At 40.8% G+C, this 27821-nt stretch overlaps 1 protein-coding gene across 1 annotated transcript in view; it reads right to left on the reverse strand.

The window, feature by feature from the left end:
- Positions 1-4753: 4753 nt before the first annotated feature.
- LOC124555897 (unconventional myosin-Va-like) overlaps positions 4754-27821 on the reverse strand; it is a 59317-nt gene continuing 36249 nt past the window's right edge. The window contains exons 3-6 of the mRNA XM_047129956.1: positions 27626-27760; positions 8512-8634; positions 5686-5802; positions 4754-4792 (exon numbers count right to left, since the gene is read on the reverse strand). Of these exons, the coding sequence (XP_046985912.1) occupies positions 4754-4792; positions 5686-5802; positions 8512-8634; positions 27626-27760 (414 nt within the window). The remainder of the gene's footprint in view (positions 4793-5685; positions 5803-8511; positions 8635-27625; positions 27761-27821) is intronic.

Below are 27821 nucleotides of genomic sequence, written 5' to 3' on the forward strand. Positions count from 1 at the left end.
CGCTGGGGAAGTGGTCATTATCACACAGGTCGTCATGTGCTATTCAGTGGATAGATAGGAGAAGTCCTGTGGTGCAAATTGATAAATCAATGGCCGAGTAACTACCATGAGCCACATTGAAATGTGTGGCGGCCCCATTATTTAAGAGGCAGATGTCGAATTGCGACAGTAAAGTTTCGACATCTCTGCCTCAGCCAGTAAGCATGGTACCACCCCGCAAGGGGTTATGGACATTAAAATCTCCCAGAAATAGGAAAGGTTTAGGGAGTTGATCAATTAGTGCAGCTAATACATTCAGGGGCACTGCACCATCCAGAGGAAGATATACATTGCAGACAGTTATTTCGTGCGTCGTCCTTATTCTGACAACCACAGCTTCAAGAGGGGTTTGAAGGAGCACATGTTCACTACAGACTGAGTTTAGGACATAAACGCAAACTCCACCTGACACACTATTATCGTTGCTATGGTTCCTGTAATATCCCTTATAGCTGCAGAGGGCAGGGGTTCACATTGCTGGGAACCAGGTTTCCTGGAGGGTAATGCAGATAGCAGGTGTAAAGCTTAACAGTTGCCGTAGCTCAGCCAGGCGGTGGAAAAACAAGCCGTAGTTCAACTTGAGGATGACATCGTGAGACTGGGAAGACATGGAACATTCACTGAGGCAGTTTACGCCTCAGAGTCACCTGCTGCCTCTGATTTATTGCCTGAGCAGTCTATATCCATTGTGTCTGAGGGTCTGGTGAGATGTAGGTCCTCAGCAGACGCCAGAATCTCCTCCTCATCGTCAGAGGCAGAGCTTGTAGGTAGCAGTGGTGTGGGTGCCACTGAAATTTCCTTCGTCTTAGGGGTTTTCTTTTTGGATTTCTCTCGCTGCTCCTTGGGTTTCCCTGGCTGGGAGGACTTCATTGGCTCAGTCTCTGGGACTGATGATGAGCGTGAAGCCCTACAACCAGCTGCTTTTGGGCTCTTCAGCCACTGCCGGGCGTCATCTTTCCCACTAGAAGAAACCTGGGAAGGGAGTGACCCAAGGGACCCCTTCCTAGCCAGAGAAGCTGAAGAAGACTTATGCTTCTCTGGCTTAGAAGTGGGGACGGACGTTCCCGATGGTTGGTGGAGTGTTGCTCCCAAAGTAGGTGGTGCAGGAGCAACAGGGAGGGAAACGCCCCCACCATCAACGGGGCAGGTGTAGTCTTCTGGCTCTGAGAGGTGACTGGGGTTGGAGGAGCTGATGGTGCCAGAACTGTTGTAGCGGTGGTGTAAGACGATGTCATACACGCAGCATGCAAGCGTTCAAATTTTCTCTTAGCCTCAGTGTAGGTCAGTCTGTCCAGGGTCTTGTACTCCATGATTTTCCTTTTTTTCTGGAGAATCCTGCAGTCAGGCGAGCAAGGTGAATGGTGCTCTCCACAGTTGACACAGATGGGAGGTGGGGCACACGGAGTATTGGGATGTAATGGGCGTCTGCAATCTCAGCACGTGACGCTGGAAATACAGCGGGAAGACATATGGCCGAACTTCCAGCACTTAACGCACCACATCGGCGGAGTGATATAGGGCTTTACATCACACCATTAGACCATCACCTTGGCCTTCTTGGGCAAGGTATCACCGTCAAAGGGCAAGATGAAGGCACCGGTGGCAACCTGATTATCCTTCGGACCCCAGTGGACACACTGGACGAAATGTACAGCTCGCCGCTCTAAATTGGCACGCAGCTCATTGTCGGACTGCACAAGAAGGTATCTGTGATATATGATACCCTGGACCATATGTAAGCTCTTGTGGGGCATGATGGTTGCAGAAACATCCCCCAGCTTGTCACAAGCAAGTAACTCCTGTGATTGGACAGAGGATGCGGTTTTGATCAAGACTGACCCAGATCTCATTTTGGACAAGCCCTCCACCTCCATGAACTTGTCCTCTAAATGCTCAACAAAAAAGTGAGGATTCATCGTCATGAAAGATTCCCCATCAGCTCTCGAACATTCAAGGTACTGGGGTGAATAAGATCCGTCGCCATACTTAGCCTGACGTTTCTCCCATGGTGTGGCCAGGGAGGATAACGATTCTTATTCATAATTCTGTGCGTTGAATTGAGCTTGTGATCGCTTAGAGGCTGCTAGTGTTTCACCACCAGCAAGAGATGATGGACTACGCTTCATCGCTTGTCATTCACCCAGATGCCACCAACTCCGACCAGGGACCCTCCCCACGGGTGCCACCCAGCTGCAGTAAAGGCCACCTGGCAGGATGGCCATTGCTGGGAGACCTGATGCCCCAGGAGGATGGGCATCTACCACTTGGCATACATGTGGAGTTAATGGCACAGGCATCAGCAGAGCGGTCCCTGTGTGGTCAGGGGCTACAACCAACAGGGTACATGGCAGCCCCACCATAACGGACTGGCTACTGTGCTGGATATCAGGTGCCAAGAAGTCAACGCAGACATTGACACTGCATAGTGCATGGTGGAACTCACACCCAGGAATTTGTCCTCACCCAAGAGATGGAGAATGGGCAGGACTGCAATGCGACAACATGAAAGTGGGCTAAAGATCTCAATGCATGATGGACACGATGTACCTTGTAAGACACCCTTCACCAATTGGCTCGCTCTTCAGGAAAATTTTTGAGAATGGAGGTCAAACCATACAGGGGACCATCACATAAAGGCCGAAATGTGTGAAACTCTTTTTAGTCACTTCGTATGCCAGGCAGGAATACCTCAGACCTATTCTAACCCCCATACCTGCAGGGGGGGGGGGGGGGTATACATGTTTGTTATCTTGATATGGGTCTTATATTTTGGGAAATACCATTTTGACTATCTGCATAATTTGAAAATGTATCCCAAGCCAAAACTTGTCAATGAGTAAATGAAAGTGAAATTTTCAGCCTTGTCTGTTTTTCCATTGTATTGAATATTTGCTTCATTCTTCTGTCCCAGCTCATATGTATGTACATATTCACCTTGCATATTCTGTTGGCATAATCCGCTATGGCTTGTCAATGCCTCCTTGTAACAGTACTCAATCATTCCTGAAAGAACATTGCACAGCTCTGCTTCTTGTACCTCTTGAGAAGCCCCTAGTTTATCTGCTCAAACATTTATGATTTCTTAGTGCCTTTGTATATCCCACAGTAGTTTTCAGTTCTTCCACTAGATGTAATTTTGACACCAACAACAACTGACCATTGAACTAATCACCAATACCTGCTGACATCATTGGGTTCTCAACAAATACCACCACGTCCTCAGATGACCTTCCAGGAAAATGTGGAGGGGGGGGGGGGGGGGGCGTGCAGCAGCTGATCTATTACTTGGTCTGGTGCCTGGAGCAATGCCATTTCCTCATCCTTAACTGCAGTTTGCCCCCATTACTGTTTTATCTGCTGACAACTGTACTATCTTTTCTTTCAAAAAATGAACTGCCTTAAGCTCCAAACTGCACCATGCGTGACTGCCATTGCAACACCTTTACTCCTCACCCACACACAATACACAAAGGCAAAGTATAAATATGCAACAGTTCACAACCTGAAAAAATAAATAAATTACAAACTACACCTTATCATTAACACTACACTCCATATACAGCCTTGCAACATGGCCATATTGTAGGACGTAAAGCAAGTTACATATACTCACTCAGCCCACACTGCAGAATTCCCGAGCAGATTACTTTGTGAATATCTAACATGCTCCATATACTGAGCCTTACCATTATCCTGAAACTCAGACACATTAACCAGTTGCTCTGACCTAAAACAAATAACTTCAAGTTATGGTGATAGTTACTGCTAGATCCCATGTCCGTCACACACAACAAAGATAACCAATAGTTCTCTCACTCCCCCTACTGTGCTGACACTGTAGGCAGTGGTCCAGACATCATGCTGCTTGGACAATGCACCATCTGGTGCCTACTGGAGATGCCACCAATTCTGGTGCCAATTATGGCCAAGCCTGAGATGGAGGGGCTACTACAATGTAAGGATGGCAGACAGCAAATGGTTGAGGCAAGGTAGCAGGCTGGTGAAGGTTCAGAAAGAGGTGGCTGCCAAAATTAATATTTTATTTCGCACTATTACGTTAGCACTGCATCAGTGCAAGGGGGCGACCATGCCCTCACTTCATGGGAAGAGGGCAGGTGGTCAGCAGGATGACAGCAAGCAATTGGCCAGCTGGCTGCAACCCACTCACACACAGCTATGCTGACACCTGCAGTTGGTGCTTGGCATATGACTGTCACAAGAGCCACAAACAACAGGTGTCAGTGGTGAATGAAGGCGAACAGGAATCTTGCAGAGGTAGCCAATGAGTGACCATGCCCAAGTGGCTGCTGCTTGCAGGGACCAATTGCTCCCGGGACAAGAGTCCAGCTGCTGCACACTGTACAACAATCTGTGCAACTACAGTGACATTATTTTTCTGCCGTGGAATATGCCTCTCTAGTGTGAAAGAGCAATGGGTACAGGGAACAATGAAACCTTTAGGCTGACTCAATGCAATAAATTTTATTACCCAGCTGGAATAGTGCCATCCTTTCTACACAAATAGGGGTAAAGGGGTGGGGTAGATGGGGGTAGGGCGAGAGAAAGGGGCAGGGGGAGGGGGAGGGGGAGGGCGAGAGAAAGGGGGAGGGGTGGGCGAGGGAAAGGGGGAGGGAGAGGGGGAGGGTGAGAGTTGGGCAGATCATGTAACCATTGTGGGGGCATACCCCTCCTACTCAATAGCTGAAGTACAGGACTAGTTTCCTATGATCTTCCAAGATTCCTGCTGCAATACCTGTGAAGGCAAGTTTTTAACTACAGAAGGAGAAACCACTCTGGACCACAGGAGGGCTGCTACTGAAGAGGAGACAGACTTCAAGAATACAGTCTTCAGTGTTACCCAGCAGCAGTTTTTGGTTATACGGATATGCATTTTCAGACTGCTTTTATTTTGCTGCTTGCTTTGTTTCATGGTAAATATTTTTTCTTCCTGAAGGCTTATTCTTCCCCTCCCTGCTCCTGTAGAATTCTTACCCATACATATCTATAGGTACTAAGGTGCTGCAAAACTTTTTTTTGTCTTTTGGTAACGATAAACTAGCACTGCAATTTAACAGCTATGGTACTGCAGAGACTGTTAGACACCATATCATTCTTTCTAAATCTTGAATATTTATTAGGTACTTACCATCTGCAAAGGGTAAACAGTTAGATGGGATTGAATATGGATATATGGCATTCACAACTAAGTATATAATAAACAAAAAATAGTCTAAACCCATGTAGCTAACAAAATTTCAGCTGTCATCCTTAGGGAATTGATTGGATGTCGTATCATTCAACCATCTTGCTGATCAGTGATATCACACACAAAATACTAGATAGTGAGTAATAGTATAGGTCAGGGAGAAACTGTGGGAGATGTCACTGTCAAAGCTATCGAGGTGGTCAGTCAGAAAATGGAACACTACTCTCAAAGAGCTCTCCAGGAGTAATTAATTTTTCATTGGACTACAAAAACATCATACTGCTGAGAGGAATTAAAATGAAGTAGGCTAATTGTGGTACCTTTGTCAGTGTAGAAAATGCAACACATTACATGGTTTATAGACGTCTAACAATTTCTCTAAAAGGTTCAGTAGTTATGAAACATTGCAAGAGCAGCAATTTGCTCTCATTTCTCCATACCTGTTTCTGAGGTTCACTTCTTTCCAGGAGCTTGGCCTGTATTCTACAAATAAAGCTGACAGGAACACATTCTTCAGATTCATCAATGGTTGTATACAGATTGAGTATTTTGATTATCTGAAAAACATGTGTAGCAGTTAGAACCATACAAAATAAAATACAGTAATAACAACAGCAGAAATATTCATTAAATTAATAGCTGTACTACTACTACTGCTGCAACATTACATTTGTAAGGATGTCAACTTTCTCCTAACTTCAGTATCTGATAAAATGGAGACAGACAAAACTGTTCCTCAAAGAAGAATTTCAGAAGGAAGAATTAATTGTACATACAAATAGTACATAATTCAGAGACAACAGCTGATACTCATTAAGACTTCAAGCACATAAAATTCTGATGATATTCTGTCTGCAAGTATCATGTCACCATATCTGATATAACGAATGCCAACACATTTGTGTTCTCACACTGACAATGGCAGATATCGTTAGCCATGAAAGCCCCATGCCTTTGTTGCAGGAGGAGACAATTCCATTTACTTATATAGATGGATGCCTGCAGTGTTGTGTATGCTACGAAGTATTTAATTTTGCCAATATGTATACCATACAACATGACTGTACGAAGACATCCTGAAAAGCAATGCCTCTGAATTTTCTACACGAAAACTCTAAGATTCCTAAATAAAACAAATATTCTTAGCAGTCTGTATCTCTATTCTCAGTATAGTAATCCTGGTAACACATTTCTCCCTGAGACGACAATTTCTTGGTACAGTCATTGCAGAATATTTGACCTGCTTGATGGACCCAGAACCTCACCTCGGCTTGCACCTCTTTTTCATTGTCAAAGTAACATATTTGAAGGTGTTCTTTAAGTTTTGGAAAAATGAAAATTTGATTGTGCCAAGTTGGAATTGTATGGAGGATGATCGATGACAGTGAAACAAAGGTGGATGATTGTTGCAGATGTCACAATGCTAATTTGTGATCAACCTTTGTCATACTAAAGGAGCAGCATGTGTGGACAAACTCTTCTAACCCAGAATCTGATTTTAGCATGCTGTTTCTAATCCACTGACATAGTTACATTACTCACCACCATGTTACATGCTACAATTCAGAGACCTCTCATGGCAGAGGGCTGTAAATATATATAAATGAAGAATAAAGATGTAGAATGTTAATAACATGTGCTTTATTTAAAATGCATTAAGAATTTATGTATAAAAAACTTGGAGGCATAAATTTTCAGCACACCCTTGTACATGCTCCCACGCAGGGCATTAGGAGCAGATAGTGGGCAAAATACTCAGAGATCTAACAGACTTAAAAGCAAAATATCAAGAGGGTTACATCTGAAAAAAAAGTTTATTGTAGCAATAAGTCTGGTAGCAGATGCATAATATTTGTCTCGAAAGGAGTTACAGAGATTTTAAGGAGTTTCCCTTCCCAACAAATTGCAACTCGCTGGAACTTGGACATGGCAACCATGGCAGGAGAAAGATATGGATGCAAAGTATGAGGACATACCTAACCACACCACAGTTAGCTTGATTGGTAATTTCTTGTTAATTACTTTCACATTTGTGAGCAAGCTTTTCCATTTGCGAAAGTGATAGGGAAAGAAGTGTAATATCTGAAAGATTTAAAATGTTTATCAGAGCTAGCGTTCCTGGCAGACATGAAAATATATCTGAACAATTTAAAATGTTACTGCAATGGATGGAGAATTAAATGGTTGATGTGCAAAACAAAATCTGAGTGTTCTTGGAAAAGCTATGTTTGAGACACAAATGAGAAACTGCAATTTAACATTTTTGGGTCACCTGGCTTCTTTAAGATTACTAGTTTTACTGATTACCAAGTCAAGATAAACCAGTTAAGCATGTCTTTAAAAAGGGACTGCAGGAGCTCAATATTTTGGAAATGGAAATTAAATTATTCAACAATCCTTTCCTGGTTTCATTCCATGATCTGTCACCACTACCAAAGTTAAAATATGTGAATCTTTTATTTCTAACTTCAATGGAAGAAAGATACCACAGCACACTGACTTTGTCCTAGTGGGATTTTTCATTACAGCAAAAATGTTTCACAACCTATACAAAAATATGGTCATGATCATGTGCATGTTTGGGTATATATATACTAATGTTATCACTTTTTTTGTCCATAGCAAGAGTAAAAAGCAAAGAAGGGAGTTTTCTTTATGAGGTTACAATTAATCTTCCACAGTAACACTGCAAACACTTTGATTCTCAATATTTCCTCTTAATATGGAAAAACGTCAAACTTCAGAAGCCTAATGAACATATTACATACTATTAATAGAGTTCCTTATTACTTACTTCCTTTGTTTCCTGCATTTTTTAGTTAATGTAACACTCCAAATTTGTTGTTGGCAATAACACAATGTGCACCAGTTATAGTTGTCAGATTACAAGGTGCTGCTGTGCAAGCTAATTCAATTCCTCACTTACACCAACACTGGTTGGAGCAATCCACAAATTATTACAAGCACATAAGTTGGAACAACCTGTTCTAGCTGCAGAGAATTACATCATCAGTTGCTGTATAATATACATATGAAGCACCAAGAAATGCAAATTACTTTAATGAAAAAACAACTGTAGCTCACAAGTCTTTATAAATATGTTTCTTCCTAACCCATATGGTATATAAACCAGTCTTTAACATGAGTGGATGCATTACTATGTAAGAACCATCACAGTGAGCAATCTAATCATGTGCAAAATTTAATAAATCAGTTATAACTGACACCAATTTGAAACAATGATACAGTTAATTTTGAGTACATACCTGCAACATTGAAAGTTTATCACACATATTGCATACATGCTGAACATCTTCATCCAGCTTACGAGCCTGTAGCAAGTGGGCAGCCTGAATTATGGGCTGTAATGTGGTTGGCACATCAGTATACTGGAACAAATGCGATAATTAACCATTTGAAACACTGAATTTTGCTGCATTTAAAATAATTAAGAGAACACCAAGTACTATGTTTTGGTCTATATTGAACAGCAGAATTGAATAGACATCCACAAAAGAAATCTCAATTCTTCAGTTTACCAAATGTGGGCACTGATATAATCAAGTTATGTGTCATAAGTGGACTTCTGCTGGTGATCATCTGAAGTACCATTTTATGTAAAAACTAGTGGAATACTGGTAAAAAAGATCTATGTAGATTCCCATTTCCTTTCAAATTTTAATGCTCTGTTGATAGTACAGCCAGGAAAGGGAGGAACACTTTTGATAATGTGAAAGGGTCAAAAAAGAAATCAGTGGTGAGGAGTAGAAAATTTAGGACTGGTCCTGTATGAAATTCCATGAACAAACACAGATGAATGATTTTAGTGTCACATGGACATCTTTGATTATTATTCACAAAAAAGGGGAGCACTCTACAACACAAATGTAGAGTGGGGTTCCTACAAATGATAGCTTTTCTCCTATAAAACTCTATTCCCTGCAGGAGTACACAGATCCTCTTCACTGCATTATTAAATCACTTAACTCAGTCACAAATGGGAAACTTGGATGGCTGGTGCAGTTATTCCTACTCACTGAAATGAATGGCTACAGATGACAGTGATAGACCACCAATATGTTAGAAATATCAATAAACTGCCAAAACAATACTGATATTCATACATTGCTACTGTACCACTGATATTTTTCTCACTATACTGGCCTTTCATAATTATATTTGATACACATTTTTACTGGACACTGAATTAAATAATCACTGTTTTTCAGGTATCCCTGTTAGAGGGACTCTGTAAAATGAAGACTCATTAAGTACTGTCAATACCAGATTGATATGACACATAATAAAGAAGATTAGAGATTGTTACATTCATAAAATGACCAGTAAATATCAATGTGCAAAGCATGGTGTGCTCTGAAACATTTGTGCTTGCATCAGTGTTGTGCTATGTTGTTGGATCTTTCTTAATCTGTGTTACAGAGCAGACAAACTTTCAATCTCCATGTCCTTTGGTGGGGTGCAGCTGTCCAACATGTCACCTACTCATACTTTCACTGCCCTTCAACCACTTTCCATGGATACTGAGAACAGTAGCACACAAAGAGCTAACCAACTTAGGTTTCAAGTCATAATAACTGCCATTTGTAGTAGTAGTAGTAGTGTTAGTAGTAGTGGTAGTAGTAGTAGTATTAGTAGCAGCAGCAGCAGCAGCAGATTTATTCATCCGTAGATCTCTTATTACAAGGATATTGGACATGTAAAAGTATTTACAAGTTTAGAACAATTTAAAATAAGCTAATTAGTAGACACACACATTTCTAGACTTCTAGTTAGAGACAACCATTAGATTTACTCCTGGTATAGAATACTTTTTTTAACAAATAATTTGTTAAATAATGTAATGCCACACTGTTCAGTCATATCTCACTATCAGTCACTGCACATGGGCCATTTTCTATACCGCAACTTCCCATTTGCTATCCTGAAAAACTGAATCAGCATTCCTCCATAAAGAGTGAGATGTTGAGCTCAGAAAGAGGAAGAGACGATACTATTGTGCCATGCATAGCTTGGGGGTAAGTATTTCTAGAAAGGAAAAGAGAACGAAAAAAACTAAGTGAAGGAGTTTATGTGGAATGTGGAATGTTGTATGTTTTATCATCATCATCAGCATCATCATCATCATCATCATCATTTATTTATTTATTTATTTGTATAACCTTTTTTTATCAAACCCCTACTCTGTTTTAGCTAAGTAATCCTTCAATGTATAAAATATATCGTATAACAGGCACTTTTAGCTGTCTTTTTAAAGAAGTGTATATCTGCAATTTCTTTAATCTCTTTTGGTAATTTATTGTACAGTTTTATTCCTTGGTAGAAAGTGCTGTTTTGAGTTTTATGTTTCTTTTCTTGGTAAATGTAAGTTGAGTCTATCTCTTGTTGCATGGCCATGGACAGGGCTGTTTGTGCAGTAATTATGAATGTTATTTTTGATGTGTACAATTGAGTGGTAAATGAATTCACAAGGAGCAGTTAAAATCCACAGTATTATGAACAGAACTTTACAAGTTTGAAAATTATGTTCATATTTTGTGCATTTGTTCCCCAAAAAAGAATGCCATAGCTAATCATTGAGTGTACATATGAATAATATGTAACTAAATGACACTGCATGTTACACACTGATGATAGGATTCTAAGGGCTGATGACATTCTGTTTGCAAGTACCTTTGTGTGTTCGCACCACTTCAACTGAGAATCAATAGTCATTCCTAAAAATTTTGCATTTATTACACAGTCTATAGAGGTAAAATCTACATTTAATTTAACATGGTCATTTTTCCTCTTCAAACTGAAATTCATGGCATTAGTTTTCTTCATGTTAAATGTCACTTTATTGCTTATTGACCAATCATAAACTTCCTTGAGAGTTTCATTTGCTTTCTTGGCAAGGAGTTCTCTTGTTTTCTCCACGACTATAATATTGCTGTCATCAGCAAAGACAATTTTTTCACCACGAGTAACACAAGTGGGAAAGTCATTGATGTGCTACCATGTGGAACCACTATATTAATGTATTTTGGTTCTGATAAGAGTTTTACTAAATGTTTAGTTCTATTTGAAGTATGTGTTCTCTATTCTTTGTGCCCTATCTGCTTCATATGATGGAAACCAGTCATTAGCTACACCTCTTATTCCTAATGCTTCTAATTTATTTAATAGAAGCTTGTGGTTGACTGTATCAAACGCCTTAGAAAGATCCAAAAATATGCCTGTGACATACTCATCTTTATCAAGAGCATCAAGTACAACTTTTGTGAATTCTACTATTGCTGACTTCGTATTTTTGCCACTTTCTAAACCAAACTGTGATTCGCTTAAAAGATTGTATTTATTCAGGTAATTCATTAATCTGTCTTTCATAATTGCTTCTATTATTTTTGAGAATGCTGACAGCAGGGAAATGGGCTGGTAATTTTCTGTGTCTTCTGCATTATACTGTATTCCTTAAGCAAAGGTACAACTCTTGCCTGCTTTAACTGCTCTGGAAATATCCCTGATGTGAAGGATTCATTTATTATATTTGTTAAGGGGCCTTGTATAATCCCTATGCAGTGTTTCAGTACAAACACTGGTACTTTATTTAAGCCTGCTGACAATTTATTTTTTAGTTACTGAACAGTTTTATTAACTTCATTCTCTGTGGTTGGAAGTAACATCATTGTATTTAGTGCAACATTATTTGCAGGTGTTATATTTGTTTTGGGGAATTTTTGTTGTAACTTGTTGGCAATACTTGAAAAATGCTCATTTATATAGTTTGCTAAGTGTTGTGGATCATTTATTACCTTATCCCATTCCCTTCGCAGTATGTTATTCTGCATTTGTTTGCCTCTCTCCATTTCCTTTTTTAATAACATCCAAGACTGTTTTGCTTTTATTCTCTGCATTATATATTATTTTATCATTAAATGACTTTTCTGCAGAAATCAGCACATTCTTGTACGACCTTTTTGTATCTGTGATAGAAATTTAAGAATTCTGGATCATTGCAAATCTTTTTGTTGGAACTGAGTTGTTTAAGTGTTTGGGAGGACTTCTTAATACCTGCTGTTATCCATCTGTTTTTGTGAGATGTTCATACAGACATGTATACTTTTGGAAATGCCTTTTCAAAGTTAAATTCAAATAATATGGAGAATTTAGAGAATTTCATATTCACATTGGTTTCCTTCTGATAGAAGTCATTTGTAGACTTGGAGTTTAGGGAATGATTCGATGCCTGATTTTACTACTGTTATTTGACAGAGATTGTCTGATAGTTTGAGATCTTTTACAGCTAAATCACATTTTTCCCTGTCCATATTTGTGACCACAGGGTCAATTACTGATGCAGTCATTGTAGTAACCCTTGTTGCACTATTGACCAATAGGGACATGCCAAAACCTTTGCACTTCAGACTACTTCTAGAACTTCTGTTAATTTATTGAAAAAAATGTCCACACTACTACTGGGAGATCTATACTCACACAAAAGGATTAATTTCTTGGTTATATCAAGCCCTGTTAATTCAGTAGCTGATATTTCAAAGTGTTTAACTTCACTTACTGTACTGAGGTCATGTCTTCATTTGAACTGTATTCCTTTTCTAATATAAATACATGATCCTCCACCCCTTGAAATAGTTGCCATTCCATACAATGATAATACTACATATTCGATTTCTGTGTCTCTACACCAGTGCTCAGTAATACAAACTACTGTGCAGTTCAAAGATTGGAGCTCAACTTCTAATAGTTGTATTTTAATTTTTATTGATTGCATGTTTTGATGGAGGATTGTTAAGTCTGTGAAATGCCCCATGTTACTCTTTCCAATGGTTTGTTTTTCTTTGCGACATCTGGTACGTGTGAAATTTGAAGTGTTAAAATATGTCTTGTGAGTGATTGTTTCAGTATTTTTTAAACTGCTTGAGATAATCTCCATGAGGGGAACCTGGTGTCTGGATTTATCCTAAAAAAGACCTACTTTTCCTACCTATGACAACAGTTATTTGACCATGTGTGGCCCAAGATCCACTCCCTGTACTTTCATGAATCAGCTGTATCAATCTTCCCTTCCTAGTCCTGTTTAGGTGCAGGCCATGCCTAATGAAACCCCATCTGTTGACAATCCCGATGGGCAGCAGAGAAACATGAGCAAAGTTGGTTGTTCTCAGAGCCATCCTTAACCCCACATTGATTCACCTCACAGCTCCATCAAGGTGTGGTTGATCATGAAGCAGGAACAGCTCAACAAAGTGTACGTTGGTGCCATGAGTCAGGGAAGCTATCTTGTCCGTGTCACCACCTATGTCATATGCCCCATCCCTGTCCAAACTGTTTCCCATCCCACCCACTATCACTACATGGTCCTCTTCTGTGAAGTCCTTACATAAAGACCCTAGGTCCTCTATCAAATGACTTAGCCCTGCATTTGGCTTGAATATACTGGTGGCCTGGTACGCTGCCCCTAAACTTTCCTTTAACTGAGGACCTACACCTCAACCATGGCTACTACCTAGCAGCAGCACTTTCTTCTTCCTAACACTTTGTACATTCCTAGGCTTCTTGGCCATGGTTGAAGTGTGCTGCATATTTCCTGCTCCTCATTCTACCTGAGGCACTTCTCCATGTAACTCTGGTACTGGTAGATGCCTGTTTTTGCTGTTGACGATAAAACTGTCAGATAATGTTCTCTTTCTTCCTATCCTCCTACCAGCTGCCACTTCCCAGCCACCCTCCTCCCTCTATCTCCCTTGATCCTTATGAATTCCTTCCTTGCTCCCTCCGACTGTGTCTGAAGGGCATAGATTTTCCTTTCCTGTTCCCCAATCAAAATGTTCCTACTGCATACTCTGCAGTTCCAGGAGAGAGCCTCTTCTGTTCTCCCAAAATTCTCCCCATTTCTATGTTTGCTGTTTACTTGTACATGAATAAACAAACATTGTTCTTTGGGCCGCACTATTGTTTATGTCTAACATTATGACACAATTGGTGTTGAGTGTGGTGTTCACTTCATCATGCTCAGTGTATTTGGTTTTTCTGTCAGTTCTCATGTCCATGCAAGCAGTGCTGAAATCTCTCCTTTAGGAAATGGAGGCCCTTTCAGTTGCTACCACAAATTTGTCAGCCACACTGACTGTGTAGGTAGGCTTCTATGTTGTCAGCATAACCACTACCCTTTCCCCATTATTGTGTTGGGTCTGAAGACAATTGGCTTATGAGAAGTGGCTTAGGTAACAACACTTTGTTTTTGGTGTCACCAGTGCAATCATGCTTAAGGCTTTGTTCACTTCTTGGATTTCCCCTCAAATTTACCAGTTGTTGTTCCATCTTGTCCCACTCCAGGAACCATCATCACTTTGATTTGATGAAATGTGTAAGTGTGTAATTTCTCCAGTTATCACCAAAAGTGCATGCATGTAACTGCAGCACATGCTGAGTTCTATTGTTGACATAAATAGCCCCATCAGTCCTACGGCCTCAGTTGCAAATATCAGTTTGTTACTGATGCTTGTCAGGATTCACATGCTGATTCTATGGTCTGTGTTGCCACCATTCGATTGGCTCCGGAAAGGAGGGGCATCAATACAGACTACAGTCTGATAATCTATTTTTGGCCTGAGTTGCAAATATCAGATTGTTACTGATGCTTGTCAAGATTCACATGCTGATTCTATTGTCTGTGTTGCCACCATTCGATTGGCTCCGGAAAGGAGGGGCATCAATACAGACTACAGTCTGATAATCTATTTTTGGCTGAAGTGTTGAATATTAGTCAATCTTTTGAGGCATCTCATGCTATTGGTGATTAGACTGAGGCTTGGTATGATGTCACCACAGCAACTTCTGTTCCTGGTTGTTTGAAATCAGTTAGTTCTTGGGGGAAGAAGGAGGGGAGGTTGGAGTATACCAATCAGATTCCTTTCAGAGTATGCAGGCACAATAGCGCTTTTCTTAGCAATTGTATACAACCACTCACTTGACGAAAGGTCTGTTCCTAAAGACTGGAAATAAGCACAGGTCACACCAATATTCAAGAAAGGAAATAGGAGTAACCCACTGAACTACAGACCCATACTACTGACCTCAATTTGCAGTAGGATTTTGGAGCATATACTGTACTCTAACATTATGAATCACCTTTAAGAAAATGACTTATTGATACATAACCAACACGGATTCAGAAATTATCTTTTTTGTGCAATGCAGCTAGCTCTTTATTCCCATGAAATAATGAGGGCTGTTGACAAGGGATCTCAGATCGATTCCATATTCCTTGATTTCCACAAGGCTTTTGATACTGTTCCTCACAAGTGACTATTAATCAAATTGCGTGCATATGGAGTATTGTCTCAGTGGTGTGACTGGATTCGTGATTTCCTCTCAAAGAGGTCACAGTTCGTAGTAATAGACATTAAATCATCAAGTAGAACAGAAGTTATATCTGGTGTTCCACAAGGTAGTGTCATAGGCCCTCTGCTGTTCGTGATGTACATAAATTATCTAGGTGATAATCTGAGCAGCCCCCTTAGATTGTTTGCAGATGATGCTGTAATTTACTGTCTATTAAAATCATCAGACGATCAATTCCAATTACAAAATGATCTAGAGAGAATTTCTGTATGGTGGAAAAAGTGGCAGTTGGCACTAAACAAAGAAAAGTGTGAGGTCATCCACATGGGTACTAAAAGAAATCCGATAAACTTTGGGTACATGATAAATCGCACAAATCTAAAGGCTGTCAATTCAACTAAATACCTAGGAATTACAAGTATGAGCAACTTAAATTGGAAAGACCACATAGATAATATTTTGGGGAAGGCGAAACAAAGACTGCGCTTTGTTGGCAGAATACTTAGAAGATGCGACAAACCAACTAAAGAGACAGCCTACATTACACTTGTTCATCCTCTGCTGGAATATTGCTGTACAGTGTGGGATCTTTACCATGTGGCATTGACAGAGGACATCGAAAAAGTGCAGAAAAGGGCAGCTTGTTTTGTGTTATTGCATAATAGGGGTGAGAGTGTCACCTGACATGATACATGAGTTGGGGTGGCAGTCACTGAAACAAAGGCAGTTTTCATTATGGCAAGATCTATTTATGAAAGTTCAATCACCAACTTTCTCTTCTGAATGCGAAAATATTTTGTTGACAACCACCTATGTAGAGAGGAATGATCATCATAATAAAATAAGAGAAATCAGAGCACGAACAGAAAGATTTAGGTGTTCCTGTTTCCCACGCGCCATTTGAGAGTGGAATGGTAGAAAAGTAGTATGAAAATGATTCGATGAACCCTCTGCCAGGCACTTAAGTGTGAATTGCATAGTAACCATGTAGATGTAGATGGCAAGTTACCCAGTGCCTAGGGCACATAGCCTTGACATGCTACATGAAATAGTGTGGGAAAGATGGGCGAGGTGGTTGGTTGTCATTTGTCACTGTCGATGAGGGTGCAGAAGCTGCGTGCGCTATATATAATATTTTGCATGCGTCATTCCAAGCCCTCTTCTGCAGGTGTTAATTGTGTATCTCCAATGCTTATGACTTTTAACAAACTGTTTATTGAAGTGTGAGTAATAGACAAAGAGTTCAGGCAACAAGTGGACACACACATGCAGCTCTGACATTGCTGAACTGGTGAACCTATGTTAATTTGGTATGTTTGGTATTGTGTCTGTGTACTTAACATCTGGCGAGTTACAACTGAACAACGTATTCCAGCTCTGGGGCAATTTACAGCTTGACTGTGTATAAATCTGTGGTTCATTCCTTAACTCTTCTGGTAGTGGATGATGCTGGTGCCAACAATTTATTTGGTCTGGATGCTTTCCATGTTTCTGGTTTTTTATTGCAGATGCAGTGCACCTCGCTTCTGATGAGGTCCCTTTAGCAGCAGTTAGATTCGCAGATTCTGAGTTCACATTTTTTTATGTTTTAGGTTGTGCCACTAATTTTACAGCCCACATTACCTTGAAACCTACTGTGCAGCCACATTTTTACATGTGTGCCCTATTCCTGTAGCTTCGAACAAACAAATGAAATCGGAATTGTATAGGCTGATGATTTTGGGGTCTTACAGACTATTACAACAAATATGTGGCCTACCCTAACTGTCTGCTAAAAAATCAAATGGTGAGTAGCGCCTCTGCAGTGACTATAAAGTTTCCGATAACACTCACACTATTATTGACACTCACCCTTTGCCCCATCAGGATGAGTTGTTGGTCAGACTTATAGGAGGCTAGTTATTTGCTAAAACCGAATTATCTGAAACCTATTTACAGGTTGCATTGGATGAGGATCCAAAAAGGCTCCTTGTGACTGGGATGCCCTTTGGGATATAACAAAATCAGTGCCTCCCATTTGGTGTGGCTGGCACACCTGTGATTTTTTCAGCATTTTTGGAACAATTGATGATGTCTGTTCTGGCATGCATCAACTGTCCTGATGATATTGTCACGGTGGGTGTATCCAAGCATTTATGCAACTTATGTTATTTGGTCATGGCCTCACATACTGCAGCCATCAATTGTGTATTTGGGGTTTGAGTTCTCTCAGGATAACATAAAGCAGGGTTGATCAAGATTTCAGCTCCCAGGCCATGTCCAGACACAAGGGCCAAAGTGCTCAGCCTCCCTTCATGTTTCCGCTATTGCCATGATACACTGTCTCAGTGCAAGGTGGGAGAAGAGGGGAAAATGGAACACACCTTATGTAAATGGCAGTACAAGCACACTGCATACTACGTGGTTTTATATTTTACATTTACCAACAACATAGCTAACAAAGAAACAAATTTTTGGTATTATTTAATTATTTTTGGCTCATCGAAGACATAATTTTTATCTGGTAGCAACTGTTGGTATATGGACAGATGCAGACAATTTCACAGTTTTGCACTCAAGTTGCCACATAATTGTGACTTATTTAGTTTCATAGTCAAAAAAAATGTTTTTCACACAAATATGATGATTGAAACATTGTAGCACTTTTGTAATCTCATTATGATGACTTTGAAACTCTACCTGGTAAAATACAGACGTTCTGGACAGTTTTAATGCAGAAAGATTTTTAATGAAAACTAGAATTACAAGGCAGTTCAATCAATTGCATCTGTATAAGATTAGGGGCACTTTCAACTGAAACAAAGGGTCTAAGAAATAGATATACAATTGACAGTGTCCTCAAAATCTTTATAAAACTATCCTTGAAATTCTTGCAAGGCCACAATGGATTCCTCAAACCATGTATTTTCTTCAATGCTAGTCAGCTTATGGAACTGGACTGTCTTTGTCAGAATGTATCCATTCTACATCGCAATTTTCTTTTCAAATGCATCCACATAAAATCAGAAAGAAGTGTGGATAGTGTGCAGTTGAGTCTGCTTCAAATGCAAAGTCCTTACTCCATTGTGGATGTTCAAATTTTCATTCCTGCTCTCCTTTTTCCTTCATAAATTCAACAATAGTGACTTTTAAGTCAAGAAATCATTCCAGGCATGCCCCTTGACTTAATGAATATACTTTCAGTAATATATGAAATATCTGCACCCTTTGTTCAGTTCTATTGAAATCTATTGCAACTGACAATGGAATAATGTGTGACTTCAGAAATTTTACTGGTCATACCATCAATTTCTTCAGGCACTCCAGGCCTGCAAATGTATCATAACATGCAATTTGACTTACAGAACAATGAATCCCATATGTATCATAACAGTTTTTTGCTCTTTCATTGTCAACTAAACCTTCAAATTTTTGTTGCATAGTATTGTAATTTCATTTCATAGCAAATATACAGTACCTGTCACTTATGCGAACAGAGAATTCTCATCCCTCTCTTCTGTCATTCCTATTCACTTTAAAGGATTGCAGTGATAGATTGCTAGACTGCCTCTTTTTGTAAAACAACCAGTGGACCTTTGAACATCCTTCCATACCATCAACAAACAGCAAAGGTTAAACAGCACTGGCAGTGCAATTCTGCCAAACTCAGAAAGTTGTGCCAACTGAAAAATGCTGCACCACACTAGTAAATGAAATGTCACAACATTCCCTGTATGTCCAAGGAGGACTGAGCAAAGCCAAGTGACAGGCTGGGCGTTGTCCTGCCCACGGTCCACACCCGTTGCATGCGTGAAGTTTGGCACAATGTGGCTGGCCCTGTTGTAAAGCCTTCATGTCACCATGTTGCTGTCACAGCTCTTTGCCTCACCCTTCCAATGTCAAAGAACACCCAACTGCTTTTAGGGAAAATTGCTTACTACCATAAATTCATTCTGGCTGTGCCCACAGCAGACCATCCCCTCCACAAATTTCACCACAAGGACATTTCTTTTCACTGAACATCGGCCTGGCAGCATGCATTAATGCTTCTGAAATGTATGCTGCATTCTTCTCCTGGCATCCTGGCCACCAAATGGTCTTGGCTACAGGCTCCTCTAAGTATGGCCTGATGGTCATGAGGATGGTTCTTAATGTCTGATAGTTGACATGTCAAAAATGCTCAATTCCACTCAGCAGCACTACTGCCTAGTTGAGGAGGAGGCATTGCTATCATCTATACCCTCAAAAAGTTTGATGTATTCTTGTATGGATCTAAGTTCCACCTCATTACTTACCACAAGCCCGTGGTTCTGTTGTTTAGTCCTTCTGCTTTGTACTTTGACAAAGCAGCAGATTGCCTCCAGTGTGGGGCCTTGTTTCTGTCTCACTACAACTATGAAATACATTTTTGGCCTACTGCACAGCATGTCAATGTCAATGCACTGTCCCTGATTCTGACAGGGCCATACCCTACTTTTGATCAGGAAGAGTGCCTTTGTTTTCATTTAGATGTTGAGGCAGAACGTATAGTGGAAGGGTTTCCTATTGCAGGCTTCTGGATTGCAGCTGCTGTTGCTGTCAACCTGACTTTGCACCAAGTTGTTCAACTTGGTTTGCCAGACAGGTCTTTGGGCAGGACTTCTGATTTTTTATGTAGCTATTCTGTCCTTTGTCACCACCTTCCAGTGTGTAATGGTGGTTTTCTCTTAGCAAATGATGGGCTGTCATCCAGGGTTGTGATTCCAATGGCTGTAGAGTATGGTGTGCTTCAGTTCCTACAGCTGGGAAAGTGGAGGGCTCTATTATACCAAGTCACTGACCCATCGACACATCTTCTGGCCTGGCATTGACGAAGACATTGTGTGTCTTGTCACGGCCTGCTGTCAGTGTGCAACCCATCAGGTGGTAAAGCTCTCTTCCTGGCCTAGGTGGTTACTGACTTCAGCATTGGTGCAGTTCTGCCACTCTGAGGACCCAGATGTCTAGATGCTACCAACACCATTCTCACCGGCCCTCACTTATGGCACTTTGCAAGAGGTGGCCACTGCACATGTCAGGGGCCATGTCACTTCCACCTTTACTCATCAGTTCCAGGCCAGAATCTCCTCCCACAGCCACCAGCATCTCTGATGCCCACCACATAGGTCATGGTTGTGTCATCATTTGCCCCAATTCCGTCATCAGACGAGTGCCATTTGGTAAGGGGGAGGGGTGCTATAATCCTGTACATATGGATATGATCCATGTTACCAGGTTACCAGTGCACTACACTCATACTCTACCAATGGCATCTGTGCGAGATGGCCACCAGAGGCTGCCCGTAATTTGGGCATATGGTATGGCACATGGTGCATCTGCTGGAGATCTCCTCCATATAAGGACAGCACAGCAGGTGCTCATCCTCAGATTATGTTCTACTGTTTATTGTACCATTTGTGTGTTTGCTGTTTACTTGTATGTGGATAAACTAACTTTGTTCTTTGTGGCAGCACAACAGACACGTAACAGCCAATCATCACAACTGTAGATAGAATGATATGGCATCTACACAATATTATTGAAACACATATGAAGATATATAAAATGATGAGACAGAGTGTCATTGTATGGTAACTGTTATACACTCCTGGAAATTGAAATAAGAACACCGTGAATTCATTGTCCCAGGAAGGGGAAACTTTATTGACACATTCCTGGGGTCAGATACATCACATGATCATACTGACAGAACCACAGGCACATAGACACAGGCAACAGAGCATGCACAATGTCGGCACTAGTACAGTGTATATCCACCTTTCGCAGCAATTCAGGCTGCTATTCTCCCATGGAGACGATCGTAGAGATGCTGGATGTAGTCCTGTGGAACGGCTTGCCATGCCATTTCCACCTGGCGCCTCAGTTGGACCAGCGTTCGTGCTGGACGTGCAGACCGCGTGAGACGACGCTTCATCCAGTCCCAAACATGCTCAATGGGGGACAGATCCGGAGATCTTGCTGGCCAGGGTAGTTGACTTACACCTTCTACAGCACGTTGGGTGGCACGGGATACATGCGGACGTGCATTGTCCTGTTGGAACAGCAAGTTCCCTTGCCGGTCTAGGAATGGTAGAACGATGGGTTCGATGACGGTTTGGATGTACCGTGCACTATTCAGTGTCCCCTCGACGATCACCAGTGGTGTACGGCCAGTGTAGGAGATCGCTCCCCACACCATGATGCCGGGTGTTGGCCTGTGTGCCTCGGTCGTATGCAGTCCTGATTGTGGCGCTCACCTGCACGGCGCCAAACACGCATACGACCATCATTGGCACCAAGGCAGAAGCGACTCTCATCGCTGAAGACGACACGTCTCCATTCGTCCCTCCATTCACGCCTGTCGCGACACCACTGGAGGCGGGCTGCACGATGTTGGGGCGTGAGCGGAAGACGGCCTAACGGTGTGCGGGACCGTAGCCCAGCTTCATGGAGACGGTTGCGAATGGTCCTCGCCGATACCCCAGGAGCAACAGTGTCCCTAATTTGCTGGGAAGTGGCGGTGCGGTCCCCTACGGCACTGCGTAGGATCCTACGGTCTTGGCGTGCATCCGTGCGTCGCTGCGGTCCGGTCCCAGGTCGACGGGCACGTGCACCTTCCGCCGACCACTGGCGACAACATCGATGTACTGTGGAGACCTCACGCCCCACGTGTTGAGCAATTCGGCGGTACGTCCACCCGGCCTCCCGCATGCCCACTATACGCCCTCGCTCAAAGTCCGTCAACTGCACATACGGTTCACGTCCACGCTGTCGTGGCATGCTACCAGTGTTAAAGACTGCGATGGAGCTCCGTATACCACGGAAAACTGGCTGACACTGACGGCGGCGGTGCACAAATGCTGCGCAGCTAGCGCCATTCGACGGCCAACACCGCGGTTCCTGGTGTGTCCGCTATGCCGTGCGTGTGATCATTGCTTGTACAGCCCTCTCGCAGTGTCCGGAGCAAGTATGGTGGGTCTGACACACCGGTGTCAATGTGTTCTTTTTTCCATTTCCAGGAGTGTATTTGACAAAAAATAATGATGAAATTGATTTTAATGTTCTAATCTAACATCTTCATAAATGAACCTTAATTTGAAATGAGAATGAAAACTGTTTTGTCATTCAAAACTAAGGTGGTATTCTATATCATACGTTTATTGATTTAAACTATCCATTTTCCTTTTTTCCTAAAAAGTTAAATAAAATGTTGCAGCACACATCTTAATGCATTATTTTCTTTTAAGGGATGCAAGGTTGAACCCATCTTCCATAGTGTCCATCTTCTCTGGTGTTCTGACAACCTAACTGCCACAGATCTGCTTGACTGACCACTTATACTTTTCCAATGTGTTTGCAGTTGATTTTGTACACACTGATCTGCTCTTAATATTTCATTGTGTCTTTAATTTAAAATAATGATTAAGTTATGGATATTGTTTGAAAATCAGATTTGGATAATGGAACCAGTGAGAGGTGACACACCAAGGAACTGAAAGCTGCTTACTTGTGACTGGATGGTACCATCATGCACAGGTCACAGTAGAAGTAGCTGTTTTTCTGTAAGTGATAAATAGACCTTTAATTGTGTTAATGGGAGATCCTTCTATGAAACATTTGCCAGATCACAATTAAAAAGTGCTGCTGCCAATAGTGATGCTATTTTGTGTGGTGAAATTAATACAATTATCAAGTTCAAGAGGAAACTTGTGTCTAGCGATGTTATCACTAACAAAGTCAAAAAATAAAAATGCCTAAATAATTCTAAATTTCACAATCTGTATGAAGATCCAACTGCAGCTTCTAACAACCAAGAGGAACAAAACATTATAAAATCATGTAAAAATTTCGGGACAGAAACCAGCAGCTGGACACTTGTAAATATTACTCCAATGGCTCCTAGATGTTTTGGTTTACCTATGTTACATACGTATGACAGCCAGTAGTGTCCAGTTTCTCTGCTTCTTGTTGATTACTATGGAAGAAACTAGATTACATCACAATAAGAAAACAAAACTTAAACTAATATTTGGCATCAGAAATTCCTCAGCTCTTGTAGCTAAAATTCAAACAATATTGGCTTTAACTACACTGCCTGTCAAAAAGTCACTTAATAGCCATGGTCAGGTATCAATTTACTTTCATATACATATGCACGATTGTTGAGTATGTAATGATTAGAGTTGCAGGTAGTCCATTACTGTCGTTTGAGTTAATTGTTGTTACCAAGCCTGGTAGGATATATAAGGAGCATGGACAGTGTAAGATGTTGAATGATCATTGTGAAGAACGTGGAGGTGCCACATACTCTTTTTAGACAGTGTTATCAGCACCTGACAGAGTTTGAAAGGGGCCTCATTGTGGGTCTTCAATTGGCTGCCTCATCATATTGTGCAATATCCAGATCTGATGGCATTTGTATGTGACAGTGACTGTTTGACTGTATGGGAGTGTGAGGGCTCATATACTTATTGTTAATGTTTCAGTGAACCGCACCTAACCACCACATAGAGGGACTGTCATAGTTTGCACTAACAACACTGTAACCCCTTCTGACTTACATCTGCCTTCTGAGAACAAATAATGAACTGTTGCTACATTCTGTGTCATTCCATACCTTTGGTCAGAAACCAGCAGCAGTTTCACCAGAGAATTACCATCCCATGAGGTGGTCATTAAAACCAAAAACAGACTATTTTTTTTTTTTTGGGAGTCATGGTACGGCCAGGAAGAATAAATTGCTAATTAATGATGTCACATTGTCTTTGTTGATGAACTGAAGTTTGTACTACCCTGGATAACCATCATTGGTGAGTACAATGCCAGTCTGGGAGAGGTCCCATTCTTTCATGGTTTTGTAGAGGCACAAGGTGTTACTCCTGGCATTACGGGGTGTAAAGCCATTGGGTGTAACTCCAGGTAACAGGTTATACTGACGCAGAAAACTCTGAAAGACAATGGTACACCACAGGCATTCTGTGTGTTACCTCTCATGCAAGAAGATTATGGTACCATTTTTCAACAGGATAATGGTCATTCACACATGACGTGTATCTATGAACTGTCTGCATGATGTTGAGGTTTGCCGGTGGCCAACAAAATCCCCAGAACTGCCCCTGATGGAACATGTGTGGAATCAGCTTGGATCTCAACTAACATCCCATGCTGGCATGCAGTATATTAAGGACTAGTTACAAAAGTTGTTGGCCAACTTGTCTCAGGAGAGGTCACAAACTCCTTATGACACCTTTTTCAACCAAAGAAGTGCATACATCAATCTCAGAGGGCTGCAGCATCATACTGATAAGTGGACTCCTACTATTAAGCTCTTTGTAAATTTGATTCAGTTTTGTAACCACTGCTGTAACATCACATAACTTCTCAAACTGTGAAGTTTATATTTCTTCCCTTCTTGCAGGTTCACTTTCTTTGTCAGGTAGGGTAGTTTCGTTTAACATCACTAGCTTGTATACAAATACTCCCACTGATGAGTGCAAAAACAAATCGAGATACCTTTTGCACATACCTAAGCTGAATTCCATAGTGCTACACATCAACAATTACCACTGAAACATATGCAAAACAGAATTATTTTCTGTTTGAGAACACTTACTACAGACCATCTAATGACATAGCTATGGATTTCTTTTATTAGTCCTAACTACATGGTGTTTTACAAACAAATTGAACAAGTGCTCTTCCTGTGAAAGCAACAATGAGCTGAAAAATTAAATACTGGATCAGGTATGTTGGCAATGTGAAGTGTTTATGGAATGGTATCACTAGATAAATGCATTCCTACAACATTTAAAGTCACAATACAAGGTGTACAACTTTGCTTACACTGTTTGCCAATAGGTGGCGACAATAGTAAGTAGCAGTCGAAACAAACAGATCACAGAGATCAGGCAGTTAGCTTGGACCTCAGTCAACATAACCTCAGTCAAACATTAGTCAATTTTTGTCTGCATCATGAAGTTGTACTTGATTGAAAATGTCATTTTATGAGCCTAGTTCTCATGATTTGTGGGAGATGTTACTGTTTTGTTTCAATATGAAGAAAACAGTGGTTGAGTCTCATTGAATGCTCTCAAGTATGGATGGTAAGGATGCTATTAGTGAAAGAATGTGTCTTGAGTGGTTTCAATGCATCAAGAACAGTGATTTTAATGTCGTTGACTGGCATGGTGGAAGAGAGAATGTTTTTGAAGATGCAGAATTGGAGACATTGCTGAGTAAAGACTCGTGTCAAACTCAAGAAGAATTGCCACAATTAGTGGGAGTGACACATCTAGCAATTTAAAAACTTCTCAAGGCTATGGGCATGATTCAGAAAGAAGGAAGTTGGGTCCCATGTGAGCTGAAACCAAGAGACGTTTAATGGCATTTGTAGGTTTGTGAACAGTTGCTTTAAAGGCAAAAACAGAAGGGATTTCTGCATCATATTGTGACCAGGGACGAAAAATGGGTTCATTACGATAACCCTAAATGCAAAAAATCATGGGGATATCCTGGCCATGCTTCCACATTGATGGCCAAACCGAATATTCATGGCTCCAAGATAATGCTTTGCATTTGGTGGGACCAGCTTGGCATCGTGTACTATGAGGTGTTAAAACCACGTGAAACAATCACAGATGCTTGCTATCGAATGCAATTAGGTGCATTTGAGTGGAACATTAGAAGACAAACGGCCGCAATACAGTGAGATGCACAATATAGTGATTTTGCAGCACGACAATGCTCAACCCCACGTTGCAAGAGAGGTCAAAACATACGTGGAAACATTAAAATGGGAAGTCCTATCCCACCTGCTGTACTCTCCAGACATTGCCCCCTCAGACTATCACCTGTTTAGATCAATGGCACGTGGCCTGACTGACCAACACTTACGATCTCATGAAGAAGCCACAAACTGGATCGATTCATGGATTGCTTCAAAAGTTGAACAATTTTTTTGATGCAGGATTCATACACTGCCTGAAAGATGGGAGAAAGTAGTGGCCAGCAATGGAAAATACTTTGAATGAAACACGTGTAACCATTTGTTTCATTAAAGCCTCAAATGTTGGGGAAAAATGGCGGAAGCAAAGTTGTACACCTTGTACAATAAAATCCAGTTCACTATGGAGACGGGAGGTTCTTCTGTAAATTATTTCAATACAGATCTACTGCTCCATACAATGAAACATCACGCATGAAGTTAGTTTAATGTAAGTGTATCTGTCATGTTTTTAGAGTAGAAGGTATCCTAGGCACCTGTGCTGAGATACCTCACAATATTATCCCACATGACATCAAGGAATTATATACAATTCAAAGTAAAGTAGTTAAAGCATACCACAGGTGCTGACTGTAGATATTGGTATTATTATTGTAAAGCATGTTATCTACATTCACCATTTGCAGATGAAATGTACATGCCTTCCACAAGAGTTGCCACACTTGTCTTCAGTCCTAGAAGTCTGACGTACCACACTACATGATTAGGACATTATTGATGGCTGTAATAACACCAATCCAAAAGGAATTATTCAATAAAAATTACTTATAGTACATTTTTATTGTGACAGAGTTACACTCTTATATGTGACACATCAACAGATTTCCCTCTGATATGTTATTTGTGGGGCTACATTATGCGGTTCCAGATGACAGTCTATTCCTTATGTTATCTGCAAGTTACTTTGGAGTCATCTGCTACACTTGATGACAAGTCATTGTTGAGTAACAGGAAAAGAGGGTGTCCCAAGGCAAAACACTGTATAATACCCCAAGTAAGTGACCTAATCAGACCAAATTTAATTTTTAGTTACATAATAGTCTAAAACAACATTATTTTTCCCACAACATAATGAGATTAAAGGGACTGCATTGATTTCCCTAAATCCTTATTGTTGTCGATTTGACAATACAAAAGTGATTCCATAAGCCAAAGCCTATGAATACTCCACGTTTCATTAATGTTGTTCTTTGCAGGGAGGAGGAAAAAAAATAGACTACTGATAACACTACATGTACCTGTAGTCTCATGTCACGACACCACTGTTCAAGATGTGATAGATTATATCTTATCTGCATTCCTTTACTCCAATGACACAAATCCTTTCGGAGCAGCAGATTATTCATTGAAATGGCACAGATGAAGTAGAATACCTGCAAAATTAAAACACACAACTTCACTTAAAATGGTAACATTGTCATGGGTATTTTCTTT

This window comes from Schistocerca americana, chromosome X (genome assembly GCF_021461395.2).
Source record: "Schistocerca americana isolate TAMUIC-IGC-003095 chromosome X, iqSchAmer2.1, whole genome shotgun sequence".
NCBI lineage: Eukaryota > Metazoa > Arthropoda > Insecta > Orthoptera > Acrididae > Schistocerca > Schistocerca americana.